Source organism: Rhynchophorus ferrugineus, unplaced genomic scaffold, assembly GCF_030347505.1.
Source record: "Rhynchophorus ferrugineus isolate W39M unplaced genomic scaffold, kcgeb_rfMv2 rfM1, whole genome shotgun sequence".
In the NCBI taxonomy this organism is placed as follows: Eukaryota; Metazoa; Arthropoda; class Insecta; order Coleoptera; family Curculionidae; genus Rhynchophorus; species Rhynchophorus ferrugineus.
In genome coordinates, this window is record NW_027472580.1 from 37,694,288 (window position 1) to 37,713,115 (window position 18,828).

The following is an 18,828-nucleotide window of genomic DNA, read 5'->3' on the forward strand; positions in this document are numbered from 1 at the left end:
GTTGATGAACTTGTTAGGATTTTCTCCACCAGTGTACTATATATATATATATATATATATATATATATATATATATATATATATATATATATATATATATATATATATATATGGTAAATATGGTGCATTGTACATAATATTAACTGATGGTTCCTCTAAGTTCTTTAAAAGCTGATTTTCAAACTACTGCAAAGACAAGTTATGGTTCATTTCTTCATGGTAGTCACCCTTGGACTTAGAGAAACACTAATTCTGCACCAGGAATAAAATCATTCCTGTTTCCAGCATAAAGAACTATATGTCTGCAATAAAATAAATGTTACTAAAAAACCTAATCGATAGTTATTCAACGGTTACGATAATGCAACGATTACCTTTTTTCATGAACCTTTGTTGTCTTTATATTATATTTATTATCATTGCTATCTTGCCATGAGCAACCTAATGTACCTTTCTGAAATATTCATGGCTCCTTAAATATATAAATTGATATGATTCTTTCTTGATATTGTTATATCTTTCTAAAAATTGTATTCTTTTAAAAGCAATCTCTGGAAGTTCCATTAAACCACTTCGTTGTTTATCTTTACACCACTTAAATCCTAGACTATCCAACAATGTATGAACGGATGTTTTACATTTCTCAAATAGCTGTATATCTTTTGAATCTTTGTTTATACTTTCCAGACTAACAATTTTCTCTGAAATAATTGTATTATATTATGTTTGGATTGAAAAAAACTACTTACTGTTTCATACATTTCGTATATTTGATCTCTGAAACAATAACTAAACAATAAATAAACACGGTTTCTTTTTGGCAAATTTAAGGTTATATTGATTTTTATGTTTCTTTTAATTTTAGTGACCGTGTCCGTACTAATATAAAGTGCCGCTGCAAGGTGCAAAAAATATTTTCAATAAAAACCGCGGCAATTTCAAATTTATTAAAACAATGCATTAAAACAACGTTTGCCGGTTTATAACCCGTAATTATAATATTTTGAAGAATTTTAAAAAGTTTGACAAACGGACAACTTTTGCAGGCTCATTCCGTTACATGTTCGAACTTCTCTAACCGCATTCTATCTCTTTTTAAATAGAATAAAATGACAAGAATAATATTGTCTAACTGTAAAATTAATTTACAACTTTAGACATATATTGACACTCGTGTCACTGTTATTTTGAATTGATTATTGAATATTTATTTAAACTGGTGTTTTGTTAATTGTCAGAATCAAAATAGTACAAACGTTTGATTTAATCCGGCAACATTGCGACGTGGCGACGTCATAAATTTTTAAAACTGATAGGAATTGACCGTTTTATTGAATTTTAATGATATAACTTTGCGGACAAACACAATACGTAAACATTAAAAAAAAACAATTTTAAATTGGTATCACTATGTAGAGTTTATTATACTTTTTTAATCAATAGATAATTAAAGCATAACAGAAAGAGAAATATTTATATTTAGAACGATTTCGTTACTTTGTTGCTAATTTGAGATTTGTTGTTTTTTAATTTTGAAATTGTTTATTTAAATCTGGCCATATGAGCAATGAGCTTTCGAGTTATTTTGTTTAATATTGATAATTTTGATAATTAGCAGAATATGATGTAACCACACAGACTGAATATAAGACATTGTTGTTAAAATTATTCAATTAATATAACCACATGCTTCTTATCCATTATGAACTCATTCGGTAGCTTCGTTTTCCTGCTTATATTCTATTCTTGTGTAATTTGCATTCAGAGTTAATGTTGCAATAATTTTAGTGTAGTGTTTAGTTTGCAGATGAATTATTGGTGCATCTACCTAACGGGAGTGTGAGAGGCACCACATTTTCATCATCGAACGGGCGAACTTTCTATGCATGGAGAGGAATACCGTATGCACAGCCTCCTTTAGGAAAGTTAAGATTTATGGTAAGTTCATTTCATCAAATCTTTAATTTTATTCTATATTATGATCGACAATTTTAACAGCCCCCAGTAAAAGTAGCACCATGGGAAGGCATTCTTAATGCTACAACAGATAGGAAAGGTTGTTATTATGTTGGAAAACCATTTATTAAACCATCAGCTGGCTGTAGCGAAGATTGCTTATTTGTCAATGTTTATTCGCCAGAAAAGGTTGACGAGAAGGTAAAGAAGCTTTATATTTTCCTCTAATGTATTTTGGGTGCCGCTGTTTATATTTAGGGAAAGTGTTAGTTCAATATAGTAAAATTAAAAAGAATCGGATATACCTGAATTAAATCTATTTATTATTAATATAGTGGCTATTAACATTCATACATTTAATAACTATAGTATATCCAAAGAAGCAGTCAACCTATGTCATCTCAATTTATGACGTCAAAAGGTCGTAACGTTGTCGCATCAATGAGTTTTAGTTTATTTTGACTTTGACGTCAAACAAAATTCTAGTTTAAATAAAATATTGATGTAAATATGTTATTAAATATAATTTATTTTAACATTAAAGTACATGTAATGCATGTATTATCGAATAATTTAAACTACAGTTAATTATACAGTCACAAAAGTTTAAAGGTTAGAGTTATTTTATTATATTTATATTGAACTCTTTTCTACACCACCCATACTGTAGAGTTTTATGCGCGTTGTTTTATGTAATGGTATCTCCTGATAGCTTAACCTACCTAATCAACAATTTGTATATCGTAGAATATCATATCGAGAAACGTATTTTACTTTTATTAGAGAGCATATTTGCTTTTTTACGTTTCTTCTTCCTTCGATGGTGTAGTTGCTTGGCAAGTCATTTTGTTATCACTGTATTTTTTGTTTCCTCTGTTACTACCTGTATACACCATTCTTGATAAAATTACTCACTGAATTCTCATTAATACATTTGCCATATCTACAAAACAGTATTATTAGTATTCATTCTATCCTCATACAATCTAAACTAATGCTCATATATAATTCTAAACGACTGCACATACATCGTTCACACTTTACAATACAACTTCCTACAGTTATCGTATATTAATTATATACACACCTTTAGTTGTTTCCACTCTCATCACCCTATCTTCGAAATTGTCAACATTGTATCATAATCACATATTTAGAAAGTTTAATTGATGAATAGCAGGCGAATTCAATCCATATCAATCTATCGAAATGATGATCGATTCATTGAAGATGAATTTAAGTCTTTTTTAAGTCTTAATTATTTCAAGAAAACACCTATAAATTCATTGAAGGTGATTGATAATAGACGAGATGGAACTTGAAGTAATTGATCCGAGAATATTAAAAGAAAGATAAAGAATACCCAGGAATTTAAATGATGCCAGTTTCGTAAGTCACTGACTTATTTAAGAAGGACTTATTTATTAACTCGAACCAGCGCTCCGAAAATTATTTAGTGAATTACACCAGGTAATTCAACAAAAGTCATTTTCATGCCGTACTTGTGTTATAAAGTTAATTATATCTAAAATATAAAGAAGTTTGTGTGTTCTGCATGAAATTTTCTCATATGTCTCGCCACATTATAACCGTTAGTGCCACTGTTTTTGATAATATTCATGCATATATGTTTTAGCCATTGTGCTGCGTACAGACCGAGCCAATGAAATACAACGAATGAATTTAGGGGTTATCACATCTTCCGGCACCGACATAACACCGACACGACACCGATATCGGTCGACCCGTAATCTCACGTAAACAAATGGAACCCTTTCACACTCGCCGATATGTCGGTATCGTGTCGTTGCCGGCACCGACATGTCGGCGAGCAACAATCGCTCCACTCGTATAGACGCCGATTTTTATTGTGTACAGAGATATTTTTAAGGTTAAAAGAAGAAAATGTCTAGCTTTAAATATGATATTGTAACACTAATTGAATTAGTAGAATCACTCTTCTATATGGGACAATACTAATAAAATAAAATAAAATGATTAAAAAAAAAATACTGTACCGTGTCGGTGCCGCGTAGGTGCCGCGTCTGTGCCGCTTAGGTGCCGCGTCTGTGCCGCGTCGGTACCGCATCCCGGAAAACGCCCTTTGTTGGGATACTATTAGTTCTGTTTGAACGGTTTGACAACGGCCAACGAAGGTTTTTTGGCATTTTATTACAGTCCGTTGTGTCGGTAACATCAAAAGAAATGAATGAATGCGGATCGACGAATGCGGTGTGGACCATATATATATATACTATAATCGCCGCCGTCGCTAAAAAATTCGGATTTACGCCCAACGAACCTTTGCTCCTAACAACAAATGCAATATGTACGTTTTATCGAAGGTAAATGAATGTTCGGTATCCAACGCCGAATCTCATTCGTTGGCCCGGTCTGTACGCAGCATTACGGCTTACTATTTATAAACAAAATATGAACAACACAATAACAAATAATCTATAAACAAAAAAATTATTAATGTTACAAAACCATACAATACTTAAGCTAATTTAATGTAAAAAGTAAGCATTTTAAGTAAGAATAAATACAATATAATAACACCGGATATAAACAGCCAAGTAATTCTGAAACTGTGACTAGTATCAGAGTTAATGATGGCTGCCGTAGTATACAGGATGTGTTTATACATGTTTATACAATGCAACGTCGCAAAAGCAGGCGGAAACAACCGAAATTTATCGACTGTCATTACCTAATTGATCTAGGTGGTCGGAATATAATGTGTACTTCTTAATGACATTTGTTTCTAAATGTCGAAAGTTTCAAATCTCCGAGCTGTATATGAGCGGTGTTTTCATAACGTCACCAATAAAATTCGTAATACGATGATGTTTCAATAAATCGCTATGCCAGCATGCATAACCGTTACTGCCACTGTTTTTGATAATATTCATGAATATATGTTTTAGCCATTGTGCTGCGTACAGACCGAGCCAATGAAAGACAACGAATGAATTTGGGGGTTTTCACATTTGTCGGCACCGACACAACACCGACACGACACCGATATCGGTCGACCCGTAATCTCACGTAAACAAATGGAACCCTTTCACACTCGCCGATATGTCGGTATCGTGTCGTTGCCGGAAACGACATGTCGGCGAGCAACAATCGCTCCACTCGTGTAGACGCCGATTTTTATTGTGTACAGAGATATTTTTAAGGTTAAAAGAAGAAAATGTCTAGCTTTAAATATGATATTGTAACACTAATTGAATTAGTAGAATCACTCTTCTATATGGGACAATACTAATAAAATAAAATAAAATGATTAAAAAAAAAATACTGTACCGTGTCGGTGCCGCGTCTGTGCCGCGTCGATGCCGCGTCTGTGCCGCGTTGGTGCCGCGTCTGTGCCGCTTAGGTGCCGCGTCTGTGCCGCTTAGGTGCCGCGTCGGTACCGCATCCCGGAAAACGCTCTTTGTTGGGACACTATTAGTTCTGTTTGAACGGTTTGACAACGGCCAACGAAGGTTTTTTTGGCATTTTATTACAGTCCGTTGTGTCGGTAACATCAAAAGAAATGAATGAATGCGGATCGACGAATGCGGTGTGGACCGAAGGTATATATATATATATATATATATATATATACATATATATATATATATATATATATATATATATATATATATATATATATATATATATATATATATATACTATAATCGCCGCCGTCGCTAAAAAATTCGGATTTACGCCCAACGAACCTTTGCTCGTAACAACAAATGCAATATGTACGTTTTATCGAAGGTAAATGAATGTTCGGTATCCAACGCCGAATCTCATTGGTTGGCCCGGTCTGTACGCAGCATTACTGCCTACTATTTATAAACGAAATATGAACAACACAATAACAAATAATCTATAAACAAAAAAATTATTAATGTTACAAAACCATACAATACTTAAGCTAATTTAATGTAAAAAGTAAGCATTTTAATTAAGAATAAATATAATATAATAACACTGGATATAAACAGTCAAGTAGTTCTAAAACTGTGACTAGTATCAGAGTTAATAATGGCTGCCGTAGTATACAGGATTCTACTTCTCGATCGTTTATAATTTGCAACGTCGCAAAATCAGGCGGAAACAACCGAAATTTATCGACTGTCATTACCTAATTGATCTAGGTGGTCGGAATATAATGTGGAATATACTTCCTAATGACATTTGTTTCTAAATGTCGAAAGTTTCAAATCTCCGAGCTGTATATGAGCGGTGTTTTCATAACGTCACCAATAAAATTCGTAATACGATGATGTTTCAATAAATCGCTATGCCAGCATGCATTACTTACATTACATTACATTGTGCTCCATTAACTTTGAAATCAGACAATAATTCGAGTTTAACGCATGGGTTTATACACCCTCAGTTACTGGCTTCTTTTTGTATATAAATTATTTTTTTAAAATACTTATATATTTGATACATATTTGATATAATCTTGTAAATATATATAAGGAAGGAAATAAATATTGAAAAATTTTTTGAAATAACATCTTAAACAATTTTTGAATAAAATGAAATAATAAAAATGCAATTACAATTTTCAATGTGGTGATTTTGATACAGAAGAGCGTCCTGGACAGTTAAAAAATTTGTAGATAATAATTTGATGAAGACATTACTTGATGAAACCGCCAATGGGGATCACTAGCGAATATAATTGATGCATTTGAGCTTATCACGGTGCGAAAAACGGCCGGATTACGAGCAAAGATACAACAAAGTGATTCTTCAGCATTACAATGCTCGACCGCATGTTGCAAAACCGATAAACACATACTTGGAAACATTAAAATGGAAAGTGCACCCCACCTGCCGTATTTTACAGACCTTGCGCCTCCTGATTACTACTTACTCCGACATATGTGTCGTGATCTGCCTGACTAGCGCTTTATTTCTTATGAAGACACCAAAAAATAGGTGCATAAGTGGATACGTAGAAAAGTTTTAAAGTACTATCATAATCGGCTGTACATAAAAAGGTTCTAGTTCTATAATTTGATATATTTAATATCATTCTAGACTAAACCAAATCGTTCCGTATTATTCTGGATCCATGGCGGTGCCCTTGAGCAAGGATCCGGCGACTTTATTTGCACTGATCCAACACCGTTCCTTGAACAAGGACTGATTGTTGTAACTATAAATTATCGCTTAAGTATGATATTCAATATTCCTATTAAATGTAATTTCTTGGATTTTTTCAATTTAATAGCTGCGCTGGGATTTTTATCCACAGTAGACGACGTCGTATTAGGTAATGCTGGATTGAAGGACCAACAGCTGGCTTTAGTGTGGACTAGGGATAATATCGAATTCTTTGGCGGGAACTCTTCAGACGTTACCATTATGGGTGAAAGTGCCGGAGGAATATCTGTGGGATCTCAGTTAATAAGTCCTAAATCAAAAGGTAAAGTAGCGCATAAATGTTTCTATCTTTTAATTATATTTATATTACGTAACAAAATTAAGCAGCGTATAAATATATGTTGATCAATGAAAGAAATAAAAAGCGAAGTTATAGTTAGAAATATATATTCTAATTTTAATACAATTATTTCAATGAACTCTTCATAGTATTTCAACCGTTTTTCATTCGTTTGATGAAAATGGTTTTCCATGAGTTAGTTTTTTGGGGTATAGCAAGTGTCGAAAATGAAGTGGAGCCAAGCTTGGCTAATAAGTTGAAATTTAATGCTTTACTTTATGAATTGAGCTATGGTTTTCTGAATTGTGTAAGTAGGTGCTTTATCTTATTGACCTCTTAGTCCAAACAGTTCTAATAATAATCTGAATTTAATGATTTTCCAATTAGACGGAACTTGAGTGATAAGTGATACTTTTTTAATTCGATTTTATAAAACGAAATCGATTTTAAAAATTAGCGAATGCGACAATGACCGTAACATTCAGAGGCATACAGTTTTGCTCATTGTATCTAATGAAATGAATAGAACTATTATATTCGTTTTCACAGATAATATTGTATTTACAACACATTGTTTTTGTACAACATATTTACTATTCTGTTATGCATCTCCATTGCTTTTAAACCCTTTATACTTAATCATTATAAGATGTTCTTAAATAATTTACAAACAAAGAATTATTTTATATATACATACATAGGTTATATTCTTATGATAGGTCTAGGTGCTGTTAAAAAGCCGTCGAAACTTTGATTCTATTGCTGATGAATATAGGATGTTCGATGACTTACTCAGAAACTTAATCAGAAGTTTAGTATTAGTGTTTAACAGTTGTTATTGAACATATAATATATTATTTACTTTATATATGAACTAGGTTATTATAAATCTATTAGCTGACTGGGCAGACTTTGTACTGCCTCAATCGATAAATAAAAGACCTGATATGACATAGCATGCTGAGTATATTCGTGCATGTGGCGCGGGCTTCCTATTATTGGCAAAATTGTCATTCTTCCCACATTATTCACATTGTCATCTGTATTTATAGTATCGCGGAGATGAATGTATTCCTCTGGTTGAAGCTGGTGTTGGTTCAAATGGCTGTATGTCAATCGTTTAGTCTCAATTTTGACATACATGTCAACTGCAAATTGATGAAAATGTCGTCGACACATCAAAATATGATTTACTTCATCTTCACGGATCATGAGCCTGCATGAATAGAAATTCAAAATACTAAAACTTTTTGTTGGTTTCAGCACCTGGAATCAAAAATGATATTTTTTAATTTGTTACTTAGATGAGCTAAATTTAAAAATATTATTTAATCTTGTTCATTCTAGTTACCTGTTACTTGATTTACCATTTTTTGTTATTAAAATGGTATCCATCTTCTCCCTGCCGGAATATCAAAGGATATTGTAACGCATCATAAGTTCTGTGTGTTTTTGATACATGTTTGAAATTATTACTCCGACGATGAAGCACAATATCTCTAGATTGTAAATTTTCTCCCACAATGACAACAGCCACTTCGTCAATGGTGAGTGAATTAAACCTCCTTGTGTGTTAACTGGCAAGTGCTCGATCAGCTCGAATTACAATATTGTGGCTGTCAGTCAGATGGCATTCGATCCAATGCTATTTTGAAAATGTTTACCAAATTGTTGTTCTGACGAAGAAACATTTGTAATTCTTGGACAATGGTTCTCTTCACTATTGGATTATGAGCACGACGCTTATCAACTTCCGTATCTGAATTGCCCATAAAATATATTTGTAAAAATTGATGATCTGCATCTGGTAGTGGTAACAGTGCCCCCAGTAAGTGATAAATTTGTCCTTGTATCTGTAATTTTTAAAGATTTGTCCTATAATTATTTGAACTTGAATATTATAAAAAATGGTTGTAATACTTCATTCTACATCAATAAGTAACAAAGATATGAAGATACATAGTTAATAAGATAAAATATTATGGTATACTTTGAAAGTAGGCATGAAATTGTCCTATATAATATGTGTAGCGCCAAATGATGTCATCTGGAAACAGCTGTTATATTTCTAAATGTTGGCCAAGAAGTGCATAAAACTATTTCCAATCCCAGACACTAAAGAGAATAAGGGATCTGGTGGTGGAACCAATTGTGGCAATTTCACTTTGCCTCCAGCACAACATAATCCACTAGATTCACCACTGTATTTTAACGCCTTGCGATATTTACAAATTATTGTCATTTCCTCCATTTTTACCGATTTGTCGGCACAATAATCTATTGTCGCATCATAGTGAAATGCAGCTTGTTCCAGGATAACAGGAGCACTGTGTCTGCATAATCGCTCAATTTCATTATGTCGTGCTCGTTGTTGTTCTGTTTGATGTGCATAAACTCGTTGTATTCTAAGCCTATCTACTTCATTGCCACTCTCTAAAGAACGCAATTCTGACATTGAATTTGAATATGTCAATTTGAATTGTCATTATCACAAAGGATCAGCGAAGTTAAGAAAGTTCTCGCGGACGTAGTGGTAATCGTCACTCAAAAATATAGAAGGATGCACCCTTTGTCTGAGGTATCGATCGACATAGAAGATGGATCGACATATTAGTTGGTTTTCAAATGTCAAAAATTATGGTAGCCGTTAGAAATTTAATTTGTGACCAAAAGATATAAAAATAATATGATATATAGTTAACAACTGTAGTTAATCCACATAAAAATAATCTGATAGTTAACAACTGTAGTTAGCTAAAATTTAGTTTATTTTTTACCTTCTGAGAATAAAGTTATAAAAATTCTAATTAGCTATTCATTTTAAACTATTCTTTCTATTTGATTTCTGAATGACGGGGGATTCATGAAAGAAAAAACAAAATTGTTGTTTTTTTTTTAATTTCAAGCATTTTCATATTTATTTACCTTTTAAATCTTCCCTGGGCTTCCACAAATAATTCAAGACCAAAATTATCCAAATCGGTCCAGCCGTTCTCGAGTTTTAGCGAGAGTAATGAACGACGATTCATTTTTATGTATATAGATTAACAACATCTACTGGTGAAACTACGAAATATCAATTTAAGCATCTATTAAACAAACTAATCTAATTTCTAAATTTGATGGTTTTCCATTAAATATTATTGAGTTTTTCAGTGTATACAAAAGCTAATCAAAATTGTTCAACAATGTTTCAAGTTTAATTTTAATTAGTTTTGTTATTTTATTAGAAGAAATCTATCGGAAACCAATCTAACACTTTTAGAAACTTATGGTAATTCTGCTCCATCATATCCCAATTATTGGTTTTGGTTTCGATTTTGATGTCAATGACAAAAGGAAGTCCAAAGAATCAAGAAAGTTCAGGAGTTCAGAGGCAAGAAGGCAGTGAATTACAAGATTTATTCCACGAAAACATAGTTCAAATTTGGAAAGACCATTTAGACAGATTATTAATTGATGGGAAAGATGCAAAAGATACGAGCCTGGCTGCCATGACTACCATACTAATTGGCCAAAAATGTCATTACCAAGTGTTTCAACTTTACAGTTTCATTGCTTGTCGAGTAAAAAACGAGACATTTTTGTGGCGTATTGTAAAGAGCGACAAAAAGTATTTAGAAAAAAGACATCGAAGGTAAATATTTTGATTAATTAATTATTGTATTAACATATCTCAAGAAATGCATCTTTAAAGTGATTAAATGATTGTAGTATATGCAAATATCTAATAAATAAACAATATATTCAATGATAATATTTACTTTTTAATGTAATACTTAATTAACATACATTTAATTATTTATAGAGAGTCTTAAAATATATTAATTTTATTCAAATAACAAAGATGGGGAATAAGATATTTCTATTTAGAATTTCACGAGATCTAATATTTCCGTACCATGTATAATGATACTTGATGTTATTTGTTTTGTAATATGTTATCTATGTTTTGTTTTTTTCAAACTAATAATAACCTGGTATTTCCAGCTTGTTATGTTCAATAAATATTACTGTTTGATAAGAAAAATACTATTTCATAGTTATGTATTAGTATCTGTCAACTTGTGGATCATCAACATTGTAAATATCATCAATTAAATGATGTCAGTAAATCAAGATCTAGTTGAAGACACATTTCTGTGCCATTCCATCAATGAAATACCATTTACATTGTCTAATAAATTTCGCCGAATTTTGCTACTGATGAAATCTCTCCTCGATGAACGATGATGATAAATTTTATTTAATAGGTCAATTGAAAAGTCCCCGGCCTACCATAGTAAAACATATTTATTGGGCAAATTTTTTTTATTCAACATAATTCTCTTCAAGGGTGATACACTGATAATAGCTACCCTCCAATTTTTCGATACCATTTTTGTAGTAGGATTTGTGCATTGCTTCAAAATAGGCCTCCGTTTCGTCGATCACCTCTTCATTTAACGAAAATTTCTTCCCAGCGAGCATTCTTTTGAGATCTGAGAACAGGAAGTAGTAGCTGGGGGTCAGATCTGAATAATACGGTAAATGAAGAAGCAATTCGAAGACCAATTCATGGATTTTTGACACGGTGCATTGTCTTGGTGAAGCAGCACTTTCTTTTTCTTCAAATGCGGCCGTGTTTCGGCGATTTCGTCCTTCAAACAGCACAATAACGCTATTGTTCTTTCTTTTTTAAGGTAGTCAATGAAAATTATTCCATGCGAATCCCGAAATATAGACGCCGTAACCTTGCTAGCCGACTGATGCATTTTCCAACGCTTTGGAGCAGGTTCATCGTGTGCAGTCCACTCCGATAACTGTCGATTAGCCTTCGGAGTGAAATGATGGGGTCATGCTTCATTAATTGTCTCATATCGACGCAAAAACTCGGGTTTATTACGCTTGATCATCTTCAAGCACTGTTCCGAATCATAAACTCGTCGTTGTTTTTAATAACTAACGCTAAACTTAACATACCAATCCTTGATGGTTGATTTTCTTGGGGCACTGTCCGGAAACTCATCATCAAGCCAAGTTTTTGCACCTTCTATTCCTTTTTATTCGTTTTTTTCACAATAACAAAAGTTACTTCACTGAAAACGCTATAATTCACAAACTAATGATCAGGCAGCTGTCCAATTTGTACAAGCATCTTTTCCTAACCCTAGGGCTAACTAAAAAATATATGGATTTAATTCTAGTAGCGCCATTTATGTGCCAGGCCGGGTACTTTTCAATTGACCTGTTATATTCGTTATTTCCACTAGGATTTTTATTTTTACGATTATAATTTTAACTCCTCCGATCGAAGATGAGTTATCTATATATTTCTAATAATAGTTTGAACGACATTAAAAATATCCAAATAAATAACATTGTATAAAAATACTGCGGACACAGGAGACATGTGAACTTTGAACATCTGTAAACATATGAATGAGTAGATAAATCTACATGAAACTTCACACGTGCTTGTAGTAATCTCTTATCGAAAGAAAAACAATATATTATGTTTCTTGGAACATTCATATATATGATAAAATATAACTTATTTTATATCCAATATATATATCATATATATAATAAACTAACACTTAAAAGGCTTGGGATTAACAATCTACAGATTTAGTACATAAAAATACAATGCATCATCACCCCGGATTCAGATTTGAACTGGTTAAAAGCTAACCAATATCAACCTAATATCAGAGTGATTTTATGAAAAATCAATATGTTTATGCTTGGAACCATTTTGTAAAACATTTCTTCCACTCCATTCAAACATTTCTCATAAAGTACATCAATTATATTTCCATATTCTTTCTGGAATGGCTGCTAGTTTTTTTTTGTTTTTAATATTTATACATAAAAATTCAACTTCCATTTGCTTATGCCCGCAAAACTCATTCGGTAACATTTGGAAAGTTTAGATAAAACTAATTTGAAAAACAAAAATGCTCATTTCTGCTCAACATCCATCAAAAGTGAGTATTTAGCAGTATTGGTTGGGGCAGTGGTTAAGGCGCCAGGACTATCCTATTACTGTTGTGATAGTAGCGGATTGAAATCCTGCTAGGACATGATTGTAAATTTATGTTTGTGATTGTTTATAATTGTGATTGTCCAAAATGCAATAGTGCAATATCCGACAAGGAAAATGGCCCCAGTTATGTCAGTGATCAGACTGGGTAAGACCGGATATCTTTTCGAATTATTTCTAAGTTGGTCACTCGCCAGTCCTTTGGCTTAATGTCGAGGACGGCGATGTGTCGAGGACGCCCATGTTAAGCAGTAGGTCCAGTCCAGATAAATCCTAGTTGGTAAAAACAAAGAAATTTTATTCATGTTAAAAATCAATGTATATATAACAAATAACTACGACATTAATAGTATTTTTTCCTTTCCTATTTTCACATTTACTTATTTTTTAATTATGTTAGATATCAAAAACATTTCTCTAAAATCTATATCTGTCGGAATATAGATTTTGTTCCGTGTTTATTTGTCCATAAGGGAGGTAAAAGATCTTGATGGTTCCTTATCGCAAAAATTTCATCAATGCAGTGTTGTTCAATTAGTCTACATCGAAAGTAATTGAAAATAATCGCTCATTTTTCACGTTTTTTTTAATGGTTTTTAAAGGTCGATTGTTAGGAAATCCCAATATATAAAAGGCAATTCTTGCATTGAGTACATTTTTGATTAAAATCAGTAAAACCCATTTTTTACATTATTTATTTATGGAGTGGATACAGTTGTTGAATGAAATTCTCGCTCTTTGTGGACAGATCAATGTTAGATGCTTTCGTACGTTTTGATCATTTTTTCACCTTAGAAAGACAGTTAAAAACTGGTACAATATATACATTAATAAAAATTTTGGCAAGAGTTGGTAATGCCATATTGCATGTATGATAATGGTTTGGCAGTAATGCAATCATCCATCTATTTTTTCATTTCTTCTGCATTTTGAAACAGTTTGCCATGACTGACATGGTACATTGATCTGAATAAGTGGTAATCAGATGATGCTCTGTTTAGTGAGTATCTAGGTGCGGCAGAACTTCTTAGTCGAGCTGCAACAATGCTTCCCCACAGATATGCAGATATGTAATATGCAGAAGAACATAGCTGTGAAAGATTATTATTTTGCATATGTTACTCACTGTTGCTGATTTTTTACAATACGTTTTTTACAATATCATTCAGTTTTAGCAACTCATAACACTCTACACCTTATTGATTCCTCCACATCATACCGCGATGTGGATGGCTATCTTGAACTAACTCATGACTTTTAGCACTTGGAATTGTCATAGTTGCCATCGTCATAGAAAATGCCATCGTACTCTTTCTTTGTTTTTCAGGCTATGAGACCACATTGTTTAAACTATTGGAAAAATTATATTGCCTCCATTTTGAAAACAGTTTTTTCATCTATTACTAAGCTACCTAAACCTTCTTTAAGAGTTTGAGCTAGGTTGTCATTCAATAGGTCTTGCAATTCATTGCCTTTTTCGGTTCATCAAATCCATCTAATTAAAACAATCATACTTTTAAAATGTTGAAATCAAAACCGAGAATAGATGGAACAGCATCACTATAAATTTTTAAACTACTGTAAATAACGAAGTAATGAATGTCGAAAATGCAATTTTTTGTTCCATGATTAGCGTCTATATACACTGAATAAATCATTAATTCTAAATGAAAAACTGTTATTTTTTGTGTCAAACTATATCAAATGTCAAAACTATCGTAGTGAACAGTTACTCCACATGTACACCAATAGTGTCGTTGATCAAAATACATACAAGCACGTAATAGTAACACGTTCTGCCTAATTCTAGGTTTATTCAAAGGAGCTATAATGCAAGGTGGAAATTCTTTGAGTGATTTCTTTAAAACGACTAAACAAGCCAAATACCTAACCTATTTATTGGCAAGCAAAATTGATCCCAGGATAACTCAAGCCAATAGCTCACTTGAAGTGAAAAATTTGCTACAATCGGCACCTGTTGAAGATATAATACGCTATGCCAACGGAATAAAGCCACGGGTGAGGCAATTATTTCGGAAGAATTTATTTTAACGTAATTATAAATAATTTTAATATCTTTTAAAGTTTTCCACCGTTTTGGAGGTGGAATCTGAGAGTTCATTTTTAACCAGGCCGGTATACGAGTCTATGGAAAATGGAGACTTTGTTAGAGTTCCTACTATCATTGGATACAACTCAGAAGAGTGTTTGGCTTGGTACGATGGTAAGTTTATAAAATTACAATAAAATGATATCAAAAATTAAAATTTGAATCTCATGAGATATCGCTATCAATTGTAATTGATACAATTGTCTAACATAAGTATTGAGAAGAAATTGGTGGTGGAATAAGTAAAAAACGGAGCACTTCATTTTTGCAATATATGTAAACTCGTATTGAATGGCTTAAATGTGAAGACCTAATTCAGCTACATCGCTATATTACCTACATAAAATTATATATATACATACATATATATATATATATATATATATATATATATATATATATATATATATATATATATATATATATATATATACTGATGGTGCCTTTTCAGAATTCCATGAATATGAATAGTCTGTTGCCTCAATTTATGTTATATTCCCCAAGTATTCTTGACATTCTCGGTATTGTTTCTTTTGAAATAATAGTAATAATGAATGAACTTTTCGTAACAAACCAATATAAATTACCAATTTTTTATACTTTCAATTTATAGACATAAACAGTTTAAAAGAAAAAGGCCAAACATTAGATGAAGATTATAAGAAACTAGTACCAAATATGCCACTAAGAGATAATATAGACAAAAAAGAAGTAGCTGCAGAAATTAAAGAGTTTTATGTTGGAAAGAATGGATCTTTTGCTGATGATTTACCGGCTGTCCTTAGGGTAAGTACATTTTCTAGAGTAAATAGTGCTCAAAATTAAGCTTCTAGTGGCAAAGTGAGGACAGATTCGTACGGACAACTTATAAACAAGCAGTGCTGCAGTCTAAATATGTGCCTGTTTACCTTTATCGATTCTCATTTGTCGGTACACCAAGTTCTATACACATTTCTGTACCAGGTAATGTTAATTTTTGTCTTTGTGCTTGAACAATTGCTAACAATAATGATCTTAGGTGCTGGAAAAGTGGGACATGGTGCAGATGTACCTTTTTTCTTCAATGTATCGAGAGTTCCTCTTAAAACTGAGCAAGATTTCATAACGAGACAACGTCTGGTAACATTGTGGAGTAATTTTATAAAAACTTCGTAAGTATTTAAGATATTGGTAAGTTATCTAAAATTGTTACAGTTATCATATTGATAGAAATCCTACTCCTGATGATCGTCCAGCAGCTGATATACTTGAAAACATCGTCTGGCGTGCTGTATCACCTAGTGATGTAGAAGAACTAGATATCGGTGACAAATTAGTGTTAAGGAAAAGCAAGAAGGTCAAAGAATTAATATTTTGGGATCACATATGGAATACTTACTCTTACAGACCATATAATACCTTTTAATATTATATAAATAAGTCTGTTGGAATACAGTAATATTTAAATAAATTAATTTCATTTTTGTTTATTATATGATTATCATTATCATCCATCCATAACTGGACAGTGTCTACTTATCGTGAATACGCTGCCGCTGGTGGAAGTTTTCACCAAATATCGCCACTGATCATGATCTTGACCAATGTTGACCTGTCGAAGTCTAAATCTACGCTGAATGTCATATGTTAATCGAATTACTTGATTTCCAGTACGATCTCGGACAGAAATATGTAGAATTTGGTTTAAGCATGGCATTTGAAAAAAATTAAGCTTACAGATGCTAAAATGTTACAGTATTTAAGTTTCTGATTCTGACAGAATTGGTATAATAAGTTGCTATAGGAGCTGGTTTCCACAACACGAGCCATCTTATCAAATCCCAAGTACTTCAGTTGCTCTACTTGTTCTGACTATATGCTGTTGAGATTAACAGTAGGCAAACCGTCACTTATCAATGCTTTAGTCATTTTATTAATTCAAAGCTATATGGTGTGGCAAAGCGATGTAATAACATGAAACAGTTTCGAATCTTCATATATATGTATTCCTATATATGAATCAGTTTTGATTGATCTTTTGTTTTTTTTTTAAATTTTTTATACACTACACCTGTGTTAAAGGGAAGGGAATCCGTTGTTGACTTTTAGCGAGATAAACGAATAGCATATGAGCTCGGTTACCATTAGAAAGTTGCGAACAGTATGTTTTTGGAGGAAGAATGGATAACAGATATGAAATGTAAACCCAATCAAACAAGAACTCATATAAATAATCTATATTTCAGTGATATTACGCATCATTTTGATATTGATGCTACTCTGTACCAACATAAAAAAATTAAATAACTGATAGAAATATTAGTGTAAGAATGGGTTGGTATTGAAATTAAAATAAATAAACCATAACTAATTAACTAATTTTCTAATTTTTGTCGTCGATTTGAGCGCACCGAGTGATAAAATCCATAACAAGCAGCAACTTTTTGAAAATGCATTGCCATATGCAGCAACATCATATACAGCATTCATCTAAATATACGGCTTCGTCTCTAAATATTGTTTAAATAACTCTAACTAACATTTATTTTGATAATTGTGACGCAAACAAAAACGAAATATAGGCAAAGAACATATACTAAATGATGTGTTATAATATAGTGGTGATAATTAAAAATAATATGAAAAAGTAGGTACAATTTTAATAAAAGCGTAGTACATTTTTAGACTAAAAAACATACGAAAATTAAAAAGAGGAAAAATTTTGGGGCATTTTTAGTAAAACTGTTTTGGTTTTATATAGTGTGACAATAAATTTATTTAAACCAAATATGTTATCGATAATATTTTGTTATATTATAATTATTTCGGGCAGATCCATAATGGGAAAACCAAATCAAATGATTTTAATAGATTCCTTTTCAAATGAGCTTAACTTAATAAAGATGGTTCTACAGGGATTGAAATATATGTGAGATATATTAAAACTTCCCATCAAAATTCTCACAGTTTTGACGAGTTATTAAAGGCTACCGCTTGTCTTTGTTTAGAGTAAGTAATTCGGAAATATCCGTGGCTTACGTGGCTATTAGCTATATAATTAAAAAGCAGAAATATCATTTAACTTACTAGAAAGTCGAAATTTGGGCCTGTTTCGAGATTGAATTGAAGGATATTCTTTTCTGCGACCACAATATCCATTTATTCGTATTGTTATAGGTAATAATTATGATACTTTGATTATAAAATTAAAATTATTAAAGTTTCTCATGCTTATCAGTAACAATTGACCAGATAATTTTTTATTTTGATATTTACTTTTAATGTGATTTTGTT

The 18,828-nt window shown here is 32.0% G+C and overlaps 2 protein-coding genes and 1 long non-coding RNA gene across 3 annotated transcripts; 1 reads left to right on the plus strand and 2 right to left on the minus strand.

Annotated features, from left to right (window-relative positions):
* Positions 1 to 1,615: 1,615 nt before the first annotated feature.
* Positions 1,616 to 17,024, plus strand: LOC143196569 (pyrethroid hydrolase Ces2a-like). Its single transcript, XM_076404340.1, has 11 exons — positions 1,616 to 1,750; positions 1,801 to 1,938; positions 1,999 to 2,157; positions 7,015 to 7,150; positions 7,208 to 7,402; positions 15,256 to 15,464; positions 15,531 to 15,669; positions 16,169 to 16,341; positions 16,389 to 16,518; positions 16,574 to 16,706; positions 16,765 to 17,024. The coding sequence occupies exons 1-11, from the start codon at positions 1,703 to 1,705 to the stop codon at positions 16,958 to 16,960; spliced, it is 1,656 nt and encodes a 551-aa protein (XP_076260455.1). The 5' UTR covers positions 1,616 to 1,702; the 3' UTR covers positions 16,961 to 17,024.
* LOC143196583 (uncharacterized) lies at positions 3,969 to 5,622 on the minus strand. Its single transcript, XR_013005771.1, has 2 exons — positions 5,269 to 5,622; positions 3,969 to 4,023 (listed from the first exon to the last, which is right to left on the minus strand). It is a non-coding gene; the product is annotated as an uncharacterized LOC143196583 (long non-coding RNA).
* LOC143196581 (uncharacterized) lies at positions 8,898 to 18,790 on the minus strand. Its single transcript, XM_076404383.1, has 2 exons — positions 18,622 to 18,790; positions 8,898 to 9,273 (listed from the first exon to the last, which is right to left on the minus strand). The coding sequence occupies exons 1-2, from the start codon at positions 18,691 to 18,693 to the stop codon at positions 9,040 to 9,042; spliced, it is 306 nt and encodes a 101-aa protein (XP_076260498.1). The 5' UTR covers positions 18,694 to 18,790; the 3' UTR covers positions 8,898 to 9,039.
* Between the last annotated feature and the right edge of the window lie 38 nt (positions 18,791 to 18,828).

Excerpts from the sequence above, each read along its gene's own strand:
- LOC143196581 (XM_076404383.1), bottom strand. The coding sequence starts at position 18,693 with ATGGATATTGTGGTCGCAGAAAAGAATATCCTTCAATTCAATCTCGAA. Across the intron at positions 9,274-18,621 it reads GCCCAAATTTCGACTTTCTA|ATACAAGGACAAATTTATCA; the intron begins GTAAGTTAAATG and ends TAAAAATTACAG.
- LOC143196569 (XM_076404340.1), top strand. The coding sequence starts at position 1,703 with ATGAACTCATTCGGTAGCTTCGTTTTCCTGCTTATATTCTATTCTTGT. Across the intron at positions 16,342-16,388 it reads ATTTACCGGCTGTCCTTAGG|TGGCAAAGTGAGGACAGATT; the intron begins GTAAGTACATTT and ends TTAAGCTTCTAG. Across the intron at positions 16,707-16,764 it reads AGTAATTTTATAAAAACTTC|AAATCCTACTCCTGATGATC; the intron begins GTAAGTATTTAA and ends TCATATTGATAG.